Source organism: Suncus etruscus, chromosome 1 (genome assembly GCF_024139225.1).
Source record: "Suncus etruscus isolate mSunEtr1 chromosome 1, mSunEtr1.pri.cur, whole genome shotgun sequence".
In the NCBI taxonomy this organism is placed as follows: Eukaryota; Metazoa; Chordata; class Mammalia; order Eulipotyphla; family Soricidae; genus Suncus; species Suncus etruscus.
The window spans coordinates 174034258-174050553 of NC_064848.1; the positions used below are offsets into that span (position 1 = coordinate 174034258).

General features: G+C 39.3%; 1 protein-coding gene across 1 annotated transcript in view; it reads right to left on the reverse strand.

The window, feature by feature from the left end:
- Positions 1-16296, reverse strand: part of CLTC (clathrin heavy chain) — a 79902-nt gene that overhangs the window by 47434 nt on the left and 16172 nt on the right. The window contains 5 exon segments of the mRNA XM_049771199.1: positions 224-337; positions 3117-3278; positions 5611-5709; positions 5711-5886; positions 9007-9214. Of these exon segments, the coding sequence (XP_049627156.1) occupies positions 224-337; positions 3117-3278; positions 5611-5709; positions 5711-5886; positions 9007-9214 (759 nt within the window).

Here is a 16296-nt window from a genome sequence, read left to right on the forward strand (position 1 = left end):
CCCATATGGTCCCCCAAGCCAGGAGCGACTTCTGAGCGCACGGCCAGGAGTAACCCCTGAGCGTCACAGGGTGTGGCCCAAAAACCAAAAAAAAAAAAAAAAAAAAAATTTTATTTTAGAATGAAGTATTTTCTAAGTATTAACTGACAATTGGAATAATGGTTTTTTTTTTCATTAATTTTCTTATGAGAGAAATATTAAGTCATTTATTTGCTTAAAATACCTGCATTGCAACAGGAAAGTCATTTTGTGCTTCTGGAGGAAAGAAAACATCCACTGCCTTCTTTGGAAAGGACTGGTTCCCTGTAGGTGGTGTGCCAACTTCAATAATATGTAACTGTTAAAAAAAAAAAAACTTACATAAAACTATATTTTTCAGTAGTTGACCCAGCAGCTTTAATTATAACTTCAAATGGAAAATAAGCAAAATGTTATTAACTGTTGAAATATCAAACTACCGTACAACTGTACCATGGAACAGACCTCAGTAATAAAGAGAATGTTTTTTGGGGGGGAATATGCTGAGGTAAAAACAAAAACAATTTCTAAAGGTCACATATCAAATATTCTTATTACATAGCAATCATGAAGTAAAAAAATATTATCAAAAAGTAGTTGTTTTCAGGCATAAAAATATTTTGGGGAAATGGAGTGAGTATGATTAGAAAGGGGTAGCATGAAGAATATTTGTATTGGAACAGCATCTAAAATCTACTTGTGATAAGAAGACAGGATTAGGGGCCAGAGTGATAGCACAGTGGGTAGGGTGTTTTGACTTGCACACAGTGAACCTGGGTTTGATCTCTGACATCCCATATAGTTCCCAGGAGCGATTTTGGAAGTGGGAGTTGGGCCACACTCAGTGATGCTCAGGGATTACTCCTGGCTCTGTGCTCAGAAATTGTTCCTGGTTCAGGGGACCAGATGGGACACAGGGATTGAACCCAGGTCTGTCCTGGGTCAGCCGTGTGCAAGGAAAACGGCCTACCACTGTGCTATCCCTCCAGCCCCCCACCCTGCATGCTCTTGACCCTTGTTCTATCTTGGCTCTGCAAAAGGTTTCTTGAGCCCATTAGAAGCCCCGAAAGCTCAGAGCCAGTAGTCAATAAGCCTTGAGCGCAACTAGGTGTGGCCCCAAAACAAAATGGGATTCATATTCTGAAACTTTATCTTACTATTATTTGGGCTAGAGGGGATCATTCCTGGCCAGGTTTGGGGTTACTCCTGGAAGGATCAGGGGACCATTATAGGATGCCGGAAACTGAACCTGGGTCGGCCACGTGCAAGGCACTCACTCTCCCCACAGTGCTATCACTCTGGCCCCTTCTGAAATTTTAGACCAAATTATGATTCCTGGGTATGTATGTTTTCTGCTAAAGGGTACAGACTATGTAGCCTTTTTTGTTTCGTTTTGTTTTATTTTGTGACCACAACTGACAATGCTGGAAAGTTGAACCTGAGGCTCCACGGTGCAAAACATGCATACCAACCCTTTTAACCATTTCCTTGGCCCCTAAAAATTTTATCTTATGCAGTCTTTATCTTATTTTTTAAAACTACTTAGCAATGAGAAATATTAAGATTTCAGGGGCTGGAGAGATGATAAAGTGGTAGTGTGCACAAGGTTGATTGACCCTTGGGATTATGTTCCCCCAAGTACTGCTGGAAGTAATCATTGGGCATAGAGCCCAGAAGAAACCCTGAGAACAGTAAGGCATGGCCCAACAAAAACATTTAAAAAAAAAAAAAAAAAAGCAATTAAACCAAAAAAAGACTCTAATAAAAACATCAAACCGGGGCCGGGCGGTGGCGCTAAAGGTAAGGTGCCTGCCTTGACTGCGCTAGCCTCGGACGGACCGCGGTTCGATCCCCCGGCGTCCCATATGGTCCCCCAAGCCAGGAGCGACTTCTGAGCACATAGCCAGGAGTAACCCCTGAGCGTCACCGGGTGTGGCCCAAAAACCAAAAAAAAAAAAAAAACATCAAACCAAGTTCCTAGTGTTGACTGTTGTAATACAAACAGTATTACTCAAGATTCAGTGCCAGAGAGATCCTCAACTCAAAGGGATGAAGAGAGTATGTTCTGCCTGCAGGAGGCCTGGGTTCAAACACTGACACTATGTTAGAAATGGTCCCTAAGGGCCAGAGAGAGAAAGCACAGCAGTAAGGCATTTGCTTTGCACGAAGCCAATCCAGGATGAATGATGGTTTGAATCCTGGCATCCCATATGGTCCCCCAAGCCTGCCAGGAGCGATTTCTGAGCACAAAGCCAGGAGAAACCCCTAAGCACCACCAGGTGTGACCCAAAAACCAAAAACCAAAAACCATTAAAAAAAAAAAAAAGGCTATTAGGCAACACTAGGTATAGCACAAAATCAAAGGAATTACAAGGTTCTAGGAATGGTAAGGATTTTGGCTGAGGGTTTAGCTACTGAACAGTCTTTATTCCTCATTTTTTAAGCTTTCTATGACTTCTATGAGCAATCTTTTAATGCTCTAGTCAGCCAGATCCATCTGCTGTAAGAATTCTATCACACAAAATACTTTATACAGTTACTTCAAAGTATAAGAACTGAGGAGCTCTGACTTATGTTTTTCAAACTGTAATCCACATCCTACTAAGATCAAGACATGCAGGGTATTTAAAGTACAGATTATAGATTTCACTTTAGTTTCAAATTTTAGATATAGACTACAAATTTACATTTTAGCAAATCTACTAATACTTATTCATAGTGAAGTTGAAAATACCAATTTAAAGTCTATGGTAAAAACAAACAAAGTCTTTAAAAAACTGCTGATACATACAGTTCAAATGGATGGAGCAAAAAGTACTTGACCCCTCAACCCACATATTCCCCTAGTATTTCTAGGGGTACTTTGTGAGCATTACCAGGTATGGCCCTGAAAACCAAGTAGTCCCCCTCCAAAAGCCAGCTGCTAAGAGATATAATTCATCTAAATAAGTCACACCAGAAAAAGCACTTAAAGTTAGAAATCAAATGCTAGGACAAAATTCAAAGGAAGATAAAAGCCTATATTGAGAGTATATGATTAATTAGCATCAGAACAATAAAATCAAGTGCTCAACAATTCCCAAAATAAAAATTTTTACCTTTCCTCCAGCTTGACCCCGTACTGCAAAACAAAACAGTGTTGATTCTTCTGCATTTCCTTCCATCTTAAATTGTGCAAAACTGGCTGCATGTCCTTCAATGGGCTGAGACACTTTCCTATCCACTGAATATAATTGCATTGCTCCTACCACACGATTTTGCTATAAAAGATAGTTAAGTGTGAGAAATTAAGAACTTAGATTCATCAACCAATGGAGCAATTAGCTCCACTATAATACACTATAGTTTTTTAGCAAACCTTAAAATTATGTGTCAATTTCTCAAAGTAAATTGATAACTCTTATTAACATTTAGCTCTATAGCTTTAACATAAATATTGAATGTGCCTTACATATACTCATCTCTTTTTTTTTTTTTTTTTTTGGTTTTTTTGGGCCACACCCTGTGACGCTCAGGGGTTACTCCTGACTATGCGCTCAGAAGTTGCTCCTGGCTTCTTGGGGGACCATATGGGACACCGGGGGATCGAACCGCGGTCCGTCCTAGGCTAGCGCAGGCAAGGCAGGCACCTTACCTCCAGCGCCACCGCGGCCCCCCATATACTCATCTCTTATGCTAGCATTATAAATAAAAGATAACTAAAGAAAAGATACAGAAGTACTCATATTACAGCAAATATTCACAATAAATTTCAATTTCCTTTCAACCTGCAATGAAAACCTAAGAACACTTCATACCCTGAAATTGTAATTAGTATAGAGACATTATTCCTGCAACCATTATTATGTTTAAAGAGTAAAGTAGGTCCAGAGTGATAGTAGAAGGTAGGTTGTTTGCCTTGTACATGTCTAACCCAGGCTCAATTCCCAGCACTCCAGATGGTCCCCTCTGCACCACCAGGAATGATTCCTGAACATAGAGTAACCCAAAATGAAAAAAAAACACAAACACAAAAAGAAACAAACAAATATAGCAGTGGGAGAATAGTAAGAAGATAAAAGATAGAAAAATAATTCAGAATCAATAGGACTGAGTATAGAAAGTCTAATTTCAAAATAAACTGCACCATGGACATATCAGTTCTCCGAACTTTTTCATTTAATAAGAGTGGGAACCAATGGAATGGGAGAAACTATTTAGCCAATACCCATCTGATAAGAGGCTAATATTAAGATATACAAGGTACTAACAAAACTTATTAAGGAAAAATCATCTAATCCCATCAAACATGGGGAGAAAAAAAATGAGACATTTCCTCAAAAAAATACAGAAGGCCAAAGGACACATGAAGAAATGGTCCACATCACTAATCACCAAGGAGATGCAAATCTAAACAGCAATGAGGTATCATCTCACTCCACAGAAACTGGCACACATCACAAAGAACAACAACCAAAGTTGGCATGGACTCGAGGAGAAAGGAACTCTCATTCACTACTAGTGTGAATGCCGTTTAGTTCAGCCTTTATGAAAAACAGTATGGAAATTCCTCAAAAAACTGGAAATTGAGGGGCCGGAGAGATAGCATGGAGGTAAGGCATTTGCCTTGCATGCAGAAGGACGGTGGTTCGAATCCCGGCATCCCACATGATCCCCCGAGCCTGCCAGGAGCGATTTCTGAGCCTAGAGCCAGGAGTGACTCCGGAGCACTGCCGGGTATGACCCAAAAACCAAAAAAAAAAAAAAAAAAAAAAAACCAACTGGAAATTGAGCTTCACATGATCCAGCAATATCACTCCTAGGGATATACCCTAGGAACACAAAAACACAATACAAAAATGCCCCCTGTACTTCTATGTTCATTACAGCCCTGTTTACAATAGCCAGAATCTGGAACTAACCCAGGTGTTTGACAACAAATGAGTGGCTAAAGATACTGGTACATCTACACAACAAAATTTTATGCAGCTGTTAGGAAAAATTAAGTCATAAAATTTGCCTATACAAGAATGGACAGACTATTATGCTGAATGAAATAAGTCAGAGAAGTGGACAGACATAGAATAGTCTCACTCATCTGTGGGAATATAAGAAAAATAAAAGACAGTATGGTAATATCCAGAGACAGTTGAGATGAGGTCCAGGAGGACTAGCCCATGATACGCAGTTCACCACAAAGAGTGGTGAGTGCAGGGGCTGGAGCGGTGGTGATAGTGGTAAGGCGTCTGCCTTGCAAGCACTAACCTAGGATGGACCGAGGTTCAATATCCCCCGGTGTCCCATGTGGTCCCCCCAATGCCAGGGAGCTATTTCGGAGCACATAAGCCAGGTAGTAACTCTCTGAGCTTTATCGGGTGCCCCCCCCCCCAAAAAAAAGAGTGATGAGTGCAGTCTAAATTGCACTGACAACTACTACATTGACAATGATAGTGAGTCAGAGGAGCAGAATGCAGGAGGTGGAGGAGGAGGGAAATGGGGACAATGGTGGCAAGAAAGTTGCACATTCAATGACTGAAACCCAACTATGAACATTTCTGTAACCACAGTGCTTAAATAATTAAAGAAAAAAATGTAAAAGTTGGAAAATGTTACCTGTGCAGATATACCAGTTAACAGTAGCCACTTCTGTTTTGCATCTGTACGATAATTGATAATCTGGGCACCCTGCAAGGCTGGGAAATGGCGATCAAAACATTTTCACTGGCTGAGACTCTCCTTCCATGCTCCAATGATAAACTGCATTATCCGTAACAAGAGCAACCTGTATTCAGAAGGAGAACCACTTCCAGAAGGTGACATCATCAGTCATGGTATGTGCCTTCATTTTACTTTTCATTTCAATGTTAAATATCTGAAGAGTTTTCCCAGCTGAAAGCAAATAAGAAATACTCAATCACTGAGAGGCAAAAAAGCAAGATCAACTAGTATCTACTTTAGCCCTATAACAAGTTCTGTACCTTCAGATAAAAATGATTGAACAGAGAGGCAACCATGGAAGAGATAACAGAGATTGAGCAAAACAATTTATGTCTACTCTTGAGGGTTAAAGTTATTATTGCCTCTGGTAAAGATATTTCTAAGCAGACGGGCCAGAAAGATGGTACAGCAGGTAAGGCACTTGCCTTGTACACAGCTGACACCGTGGTTTGCTTCCCAGCATCCCATAATGGTCCCCTGAGAACCACCAGGAGTGATTTCTGAGTGCAGAGCCAGGAATAACTCCTGAGCATTGTCAGATGTGGTCCAAAAACAAGCCAACAAAAAAGACACCTCTAAACAGATTAATATGACTTACATTTAATACTAAAAGTCAAATAAAAGTGAATCTTTAGAAAAGTTCACTTGATTAAAAAGTTGCAACTATTCATACATATAACTATGGTCTATTTTATGCAAGTTATAATACACAGGACAAGCAGATCTAATACACACACGAGGGAGATATCTACTTTTTAAAAATCAGCCAACTTCTATCCTCCTAAATCTTGGGGAAAATACCTTAGGAAAGGGTATACTTCAACTCTGCCTTAAATCACTAGCAGATAAGAGTAGTGCATGCTACATTTAATTGGTTTAAGATACAAAGGGAAAGGTAGAGGTGTTGAAGGAAAGGAGACGAAGACAAAGGAAGACAAGTTCAGATGCTGTTAATATATGTGAAGATCAAGCTTCATCCAGTTAAGACAACAAACATTTAGTAAAAGAAGGATGAAATTTGCCTTGAATGTTAAGAGTTCACTGAGTCAGATGCAAAGGTTTATACTTGTAATTTGAATTCCATCAGGCTTAAATTAAGAGGCCAAAGCCACAGCTATCTCTAGGCTACCAAGATTAGTTCATTATAGAATAAGGAAAAAGCCATTCCTGAGCCATAAAGAATCTGGCTCCAGAACACAAAAATGTTTAAGATAGAATTGAGGAGTGAGGTAGGTGGGTGAAGGGATGGGACACAAAGCATAATTCTGTATCACAACCCTTCTCACCACATGTAAAAATTTCTTCCATAAAACAAAGAATGTTAGCCCCGTCCCACACAATATGTAAACCACAACCAGACTTGAACAATTGTGAGAGTCATAGTCCTGTTTATAAAAAGAAGTCAAGGGGTTTAAAACTGGCTTTAGAAAGAAGCATTATTTGGGAATGTCTGACTTTTCCTTTGCTGCCTCCCCAAACTCACAGATATTTTAATTTTTATTTTTTTGCATGAAACATGTTGGAATAAATGTGAGTGGTTTGGGGAGGAGGGCAAGGGATAATAGTTCAACTCTATAGGATAGATATACAGGCACAGATTCATGGTCTTTATGTGCAATGCTGACAATCTTTTTAATTCTTTTTATAGAACAGGACAATAACTAATACAATCTAATTTAAGATAACTCACCATCTGCACACATAAGAAAGCATTAAGAAATATGATAAGATAACAGTAACATTAAAAATAGAAAAGAATTTTGAGAAAATTAAAAACGATGGCCTTTTACTAGAGATGTGAGACCTGCTAAGCAATAGACTAATTCTTTAGAGGCTGAAAGGAAACTTAATGACTAAGTATGCTGTTAAAAAAATTAAAATAAGTGGGAAAAAGCAGCTTACTGCCATAATTTGTGATCCTAAGTGAAAGATGGAAGTCCTATCTTGGCCTTGTAAAGTTGATTTATTTGTTTAATATTCTTGCCTCCCAAGCCCTATTTAATCTTATTACCACGAAATACAAATACAGTATTACCATAAAATACAAAGCTTAAATTATGTAGAGAAAGAAAAAGCTTGGCACCTCTAACAACTCAAATACTTATCAAGAGATTACCTAGTCACCCTAACTCCTTCTCCTACTATTATCAAGGAAAAAAAGGGGAAAAGGGTAACTGAATGCCTGTTGAATCAGTCACTTTATTACTTAGCTAGAATTCATTAAAATTTCTGCTTTAGGGCCGGAGAGATAGCACAGCAGTAGGACATTTGCCTTGCATGCAGCTGATCCAAGACAGACTGTGGTTTGAATCCCGGCATTTCATATGGTCCCCTGTGCCTGGCAAGAGCGATTTCTGAGCACAGAGCCAGGAGTAACCTCTGAGCACTGCCAGGTGTGACACCCCCCCCCCAAAAAAAAACAAATAATTACATTTTCACTTGAAAATTCTAAGGGGAAAAAAAAAAAACCTAATAAAGACTTCTACACAGTATAAAACTCTTTGAACTTTTTAGACCAGCAGTTTCCAAATGTATTTGGTCCCACTGGCTACTTTGGGGGTGGGGGTGGGGGACGACAAATGACTCAGAGCCCACTCGAAATCCACCTTAAGCAAACAAACAAAACTCACACCCACAACTGCATCTCAAGCTTCCCTGGATTCTTTCAGGGCCTCTTGTGGGCTAGGATAGAATATCAGCATTTTGGAAAACAGTATTTGCACAGTTCCTTGTTTTAACAATTAAGTCTAAATAAATCCCCAAATCCTAAAATCCAAAGCTTTAAATTCATCTACAAATATGTTTTTATCAGTATAAACTGAAGCCATTGTCAGAACTGGATAATTTAAACAAAATATAAGCTAATGTTTAAAAATTACATTAATCACGATAATCTAATATAGACACAGTGTGAATGGCAATGTTATAACAAAATTCTGTTATCTAAGTTGAGGTGCTATCATTAAAGTGATTTTGTCCTGATACATAGATCATTAATTTCTTATTGATCCAATATATGGAGTTGGTTGTATGGTCTTAGATCACATTACAGATATAAAATGGTAATTCACTTAACATAAAACTTTTCCAAGGAGATCTATGCTGAGTAGAAAATAATATGTTTCACAAAAACATTTCAAGTCATTAAATTAATTAAAATCATTCTCAATACTAACTTTAACTCTGCAAATCTATTTAACCAAATTTAATCAATACACTAAAATATAGTCTATGATATTTGAAAATTATAATAGGAAGATTTTTAAGCAAAACCCCCATCATCTCTTATACCTTTTAGCGCAATTACTTTGCTAGCTGGATTCATGATGGCACTGTCTGCTGAAATTGGTCTTCGAATTGGATTACTTGGGTCATTCATATCAATGATTACCACCTGGGCCTGTTCTCCTACTTTCTCTCTAATGCAGATGAATTTGTCTGACTCCATAGTCAGGGTACTGAAGCCAATGTTTGCTGGGTTTATACCCAGGTTCTGGAGCTGGGGAGAGATTAAAAAAAAAAAACAACCAACACATTAATAATCCATACTAAAATGAAATGACATGTCTTTTTATTGTCATTATAACAAAGTCTCATTTGTCTATTAATGCTTTAAGATGTAAAGTGCTTACTCTATTAGAATGATTCAAGCAAGGAAATTATGATCAAATAACAGACCTTTTATTCTTCAAACAAAGAGTTCAGGTATTTTGTTATAATCTTCTAGTTATGACTAGAAACATATAACTCTGCATAAGTAGAACAGAATTGAAGAAAAGAATTATACATTGAGCTAGCCCAGGGGCTTGACAGCACAGCGGTAGGGCGTTTGCCTAGCACCCGACTGACCCAGGACAGGCCTGAGTTCGATCCCTGCCATCCAATATAGTTCCCTGAGCCTGCCAGAAGTGATTTCTGAGCACAGAGCCAGGAGAAACCCAACCACTGTGGGTGTGGCCCAAAAAACAAAACAAAACAAACAAACAAAAAAAGTGAGCCAGCCCATTTATGGTTCAAAAGACTTTCAAAAATGAATTTGTTTTCTTTTTGGAAGTGGGGGTAGAAGGTGGGCCACACCTGGCAATACTATGCAGGTACTGATACTGGGGGTTGCTCCGAGGTGTGCCTCAAGGGACCATACAAATGCAGGATTCAAATTCAGGTCTACTGTAAGCAAAGCAAAGCAAGTGCTCAGCCAAAATCTGTCTTCACTTATCCCTTTAATATTAAGTAATTACTGGGATCTGGAGAGAGATAGCAAAGCCTTGCAGGTAGCCAAACCCTTTAGATTTTCAGCACTGCATAGTTCCCAGGCCATCAGAATGACTCCCAAATCAAGAGTAGTCATCTCTCATTCAGCACTGCCAGGTGTGACCCCTTTCGAAGAACCTGGAGTAAACTCTGAGCACTGCCAGGTATGGTTTAGAAAAACAAACAAACCAAAAAACCCAAACAAAAAAAGAAGGGGCCAGGGCGATAGCACAGTGGTAGGGAATTTGCCTTGCACACAGCCCACCTGGAATAGAGTCAGGTTTGAATCCTAGCATCCCATATGGTCCCCCGAGCCTGCCAGGAGTGATTTCAAAGCCCCTTGTTCAGAGAGAAATATTAAGAGAATTCTAACAGAAGAACAGATGCTGAGGTGCTTTTTAACACTGAGAATATAGAATATTGAAACACATGAGTAGTACAGAATTAGGGTACTAAGCACAAGATGCAGACTTGTAGTTAAATCTACCCAGATATGAATTCTGAATTTATTCTACAGACAAGGGAAGATACTTCATGGGTTTAAATAGGAATTATATGGGAATCAATTTGCTTTCTGTATCCAGAAGCTATTAAAATATTTGATAGGGCCAGAGCGATAGCATAGCAGGTAGGTCGTTTGCCTTGCACCCAGGCTGACTCAGGACCGACCCTGGTTCTATCTCTGGCATCCCATATGGGCCCCCAAGCCTGCCAGGAGCAATTTCTGAGTGATTCCCCGAGTGCAGATGGGTGTGACCCAACCCCTCCAAAGGGAATCTTTTCTAAACAAATATGGTTAGTAGATATTTGAAAACCAGCTTAATATTAAACAAAAGAGTCTTCCATTACTAGAGTAGGTCACTGATAAGTTAGGCAACTAAATGTATGCAATAGGATTAAATCCCAGTTAAAAAACTATATGAACGGGCTGGAGAGATAGCATGGAGGTAAGAAGTTTGCCTTGCATGCAGAAAGATGGTGGTTCGAATCCCAGCATCCCATATGGTCCCCTGAGCCTGCCAGGAGCGATTTCTGAGCATAGAGCCAGGAGTAATCCCTGGGCGCTGCCGGATGTGACCCCCCCAAAAAAAAAAAAATACATGAAGACTTAGGAGTCTTGGCTAGAATATTTTTCCTTTCTTCTAAATGGATAATTCACATGTCACAAAATATGACAAAGTGCAGAAAAAAAAAATTTAATCAAGACTTGTTTGTTTTGTTTATTTGGGGGCAATACTTGGAGTACTCAGGGGTTACTACTCCTGGCTCTCACTTAGGAATTAGGCCTGGCTGGCTCAGGGGGCCATATGGGTGCCAAGGATTGAACCCTAGGTCAGACATGTGCAAGGCAACTGCTCTACTTGGCATATATGGCTCCACTCCCTTCTTCCAACAGCTTCTAAGATAGCTAATTGTTAGATTACACCTTGTGTTACCCCAAACAAAGATCATCCCTGGTTTCTTTGTATCTATTTATTCACAACTTGGTTTTACCCAAAACAGAGATTGTTTTACATGCAACCCTCGGAAGGACTGGCTCAGGATAACTTGAGCTATCTGTCTTTACTCTGCCCTTACTCCACCTACCCGGGGGTGGTCTCAGTGCTCAATAAAAACAACAGTTCTGGCAGGCAGCTTGCTCTTGATACAAGCAGAATACTGCCAGACTACATGTGTTTCCCTCAGCCTGGTCTGGACTATTTGGAGCTTCAGTCCCGATTACCCTTTCCCCCAGAATAGGGGCGAGAAGAATTATTTACAGCCTATTTCACTCTCCAAATACCACTGTCAGTACTTTTTATGGACTGGCTAAACCCCAAATTTATTTTGCTGCACTTTTCCACTAATATACTTCACTATAACCAGACCAGGATCTGAGTAAGATGTAGTCAAACATTAAGAGATAACATTTTGGGGCCAGAGAGATAGCGTGGAGGTAAGGCATTTGCCTTGCATACAGAAGGACGGTGGTTCGAATCCCAGCATCCCATATGGTCGTCGTCCCCCTCCCAGCCTGCCAGGAGCGATTTCTAAGCATAGAGCCAGAAGTAACCCTGAGCGCTGCAGGTGTGACCCAAAAAACAATAAACAAAACAAAACAAACAAAAAAAAAGAGATAACATTTTACTTTCTTTTTCCTCATATTCTTCAATAACTGAAGATACAAAGATAGTTACAGTAGCTTAATCATTGAATACCAGAGCAAGAAGTCAAGCCACTGTCTAACCATTAATGTAAACATGGCAATAAAGCTGAAGATTTACTAAATTTTACAGGCTCAAGTATATCCTGTAATCCAAAACAAGCATTCAAGCTAGGAATTTATGCAATTTATAATCTAGCTATAACAAAGCTTTATAAATTGAGGTCAGGAAAATACTACAGAGGTTGCGGTACACACCCGCATGCAGCTGACCTCAATTCAATCTGCAGCTCATGGTCTCTAATTGCCAGGTGTGGTACCACATTCTAAGCCCTTGTATGGAACTACCTGCCCCACTGACCAACTATCAACAAGCAAGGCTCCAGGAGTTTCCTGAGCACTACTGGCAGCCGCTCTGCTCTCACACCCAAAACGTTTATGAAATTTTATTTCCCCCACTTTAAGTTTTTTATAGTGGCCTTTCATTTCAAAATTAATCAAGAAAAATATGACTGGCTCCTAAAGCACAAGAAAGAACTGTCTGCTACTCCCAGCATATATGTGCAATAGTTCGGGCCCCATCAAGGAAATAGAGGGTATTAAGTTTTTCTGAAGGTTACTTAATAGATACTTAGTGATTAAATAGAATCATTATATCTGAGTTTAGTTAGTCCCAGTTTTGCCGTTTTAATCAAACAACTCTAGGTCTCTAGTTTCCTCATCTGGAAGAAAGATTGAAGATCATAGTATGTATCTCAGAATTGTGAGGACTTAATGTCAAGTGCTTAGAATAATGTCTGACACTTTTTTTAATGGTTTTTGGATCACACCTGGCAGCACTCAGGGGTTACTCCTGGCAGGCTTGTGAGACCATATGGGATACCAGAAACTACCATCCATCCTGTATACCACTGTGCTATCTCTCTGGCTCCAATGACTGACACTTTTAAAGGTTCAAAAGGTACGACTAATACTTATTACTTTCAGCCAGCTGTTAGCCTCCTTTAAAAAAAAAATTCACCCTTATCTGCTTAATTCAGCTGTCTTAAAAGTTGATTAAAACTTTGGGTGTAAATTTTTGACTTCTGATAACAGATAGTAGTCTCTGAGTATTTAATTTACTCTGATACTATGCAATGCGTACCCCCTTTTTTTCAAAAAGGAAATTATACTTAAGAACTCCCCCTGCTTTTTCTTTTGTTTTTTGGGTCACACCCGGCAGAGGCGCTCAGGGGTTACTCCTGGCTCTATGCTCAAAAATCGCTCCTGGCAGGCTCAGGCCCCTGAAATTCCCATTTTAAAGTTAAATTTGCCTAAAAACCATAATGTTCAAAGAATGTAATCTGAAACCATAATCATATTACATAAAGCTGTCTTAGTTCAGGGCTGGAGTGATAATCAATTGAGCAGGGTGCTTGCCTTGCTGACTCAGCACCTAGCATGCTCTCCCAAGCCCAACAGAAACGATACCTGATGGGGCTGGAGAGATAGTATAGAGGTAAGGCATGCAGAAGGTCGGTAGTTCAAATCCCGGCATCCCGTATGGTCCCCCAAGCCTGCCAGGAGCCATTTCTGAGTATAGAGCCAGGAGTAACCCCTGAGCGCAACTGGATGTGACACAAAAACAAAAACAAAAACAAAAAAAGAAATGATACCTGAGAGTAGAGCCAGGAATAAGCCCTGAGCACTGCCATGTGTGGCCTCCAAAATCAAATGAAAAACAAAACAAAACATACAGCTATCTTAGTTCCTATTTAAGAAAGCATTGCATTGTAAAACAGTATTGTGAAGGCTGTTAAACAAAGTGTACATGTACTTTCATACCTTATGAAGAGACTATCTGGAAGAACTAATGTGAAGAAAACCATAAGGTCAAAGTAAAAGACTTTCTATATACCCAAACAGAAGAAAACACTAAAAGTAAGTACAGCACCTCTCTATTCAATGAACAAAAGGGTCAAAACTCTCTCTCCCCACACCATTTGCACCATTTCAAAGCCCACATTCCCAAATTCCAGGTCAATTAAGCGATCTTTCTTGGGGCTTGGGAGATAGCTCAAAGAAGCTATAGAGTACATGCTTTCCATGTATTTGTATATAGCTCTATTACCACCCACACCAGTACAACACAGCCAAGAGCATTCTCAAATTAACTAGCCAGAAGGAGATGCCAGGTAGACCCCGTCCCACCAATACAAAACAAAAAACTTTCAAAAGAATAAGAGAGCATCTTTCATATCTATTTTTCATTTTGTCTAATTAAAGTTATAGAGACCAGAATCTTGTTGCATAAGACAACACTCCTTATTCACAAATTTTAGGAGAATTACATACCAAAACATATAACCAAGCTTTTATAAGCTTGTAAAGCCAAAAACTACATTAATATATTATTGAAAACTTAGGAAAGAAAACAAAAAAATGGCTGAGGACATGGAATTCTACCTTACTACTTAAATTACTAAAATTGATTCAGGCAAGAAACAAAGAAACTTTATTGGACATTAAAATTAAGAGATGACATTTTATGTAGTGATGCTAATATAAAACATTTCCCCCACAAGACAGAGATTTAAAAGGCAGAAAATATTACTATAATGTAACAGCATTTTCCATTTGTCTTAAGTTAGCTGTCTTAGGCTAACCCAATTCTTTGACTATCTTAAGACAACACAAAATCTCTACATCAGCAATCAAAATTGCTGTGCTATGCCCAGAATAGCCACATAACTATATGCTTGCTAATACGACCCTGCTGATTTCAACAAGTTCTTTCTGATGCTGGAGCAATAATACAGCAGGGAATACATCTGCCTTGCAGGTGGAAGCCTGGGGTTCAATTCCTATTATCCCACTTAATGTCTCAGCACTACCAAGAGTGATTCCTGAGTGCAGAGCCAGGAGTAACCTCTGATTATCATTGGGCTTGGCTCAAAAAAACAAACAAACAAAAAAAATTAAAAAGGAGCACTTCTTTCTTCTGGAGGCCAAAGCATAAACAGTGAGTAGGGAGGGTGCTTGGTTTGTATGAGGGTGACCAAGGTTCAATCTCCAGTACAATGTACAGTAGTCCCCGAGTCCTGCTAGAAATAATCCCTGAGAGTAAAACTGGGATTAAACTTTGAGCCCTGGTAGGTGTGGGCCCCAAACAAAATGTGCTTTCTTCTTAGAGATAAGTATATTTATTGGAATCAAGCTAATTTCTAAGCATAACTGAGGAGTTTGCTTCCTTATTAATAATTAGTAAACTAAGAACAGATTTATTTCCTAGTTGATTCAGCAGATAATCAAAACAATTACAACTTGTGTTACTAAAACTTGCTTCACTAAAACTGTTACTAAAACTGAGCTTCACAATTAATGCTGACTCCGCACTTTCAGATACTTCCCCTTATTTCATTTGAAGAGCTAGAATATAAAGCAAGTATATACAAGCCATTCATTTCAGATGGCACTTCTATACTAGTGCATTAAATCTTTTCTGTAAATTATCCTTTAATCTTTTTTTTTTTGAGGGGGGTCACACCCGGCTGTGCTCAGGGGTTACTCCTGGCTCTATACTCAGAAATCGCTCCTGGCAGGCTCGGGGGATCATATGGGATGCCGGGATTCGAACCACTGTCCTTCTGCAGGCAAGGCAAATGCACTACCTCCATGCTATCTCTCCGGCCCTGATCCTTTAATCTTAGTAAGATGAAATAGATATTACTGCTAGCATTAGAGGAGGCCTGATAATGTTTGGATGTCATTGTGATTCCATCTATTAAATTCCCGGTACAAATATATTTAGGATTGGGGAGCTTCACCCAGTGAAACTTGGGGTTATTCCAGGAATAACAGTCAAGGACCATGTCGCATTAGAGATTGAACCCACAGATATTAAGCATATGCTAGAGTCCTTTGACTCATCTCCCTGGCCCAATACAGACATATTTAAGTATGTTTAAAGAGTTTGTTAACTTCCTATTCCAAGCACTTCACTCAGCATAATTTCCTTTAAAAGTTCTAAAACATCCTCTACCTTCAGTAATATCACTGTGGAATAAATGCTGACAGCAGTCACTTATTGAAGCCCTTCCAGGAAACTAGCAGAATGCCAAAACGGCAGTTGCTATCTTCTACAGGAAATGAAGAAAAATGCTGAGAATGCAGGATTCCTTTAGTTCTTCCATCAACAGGATATTGAC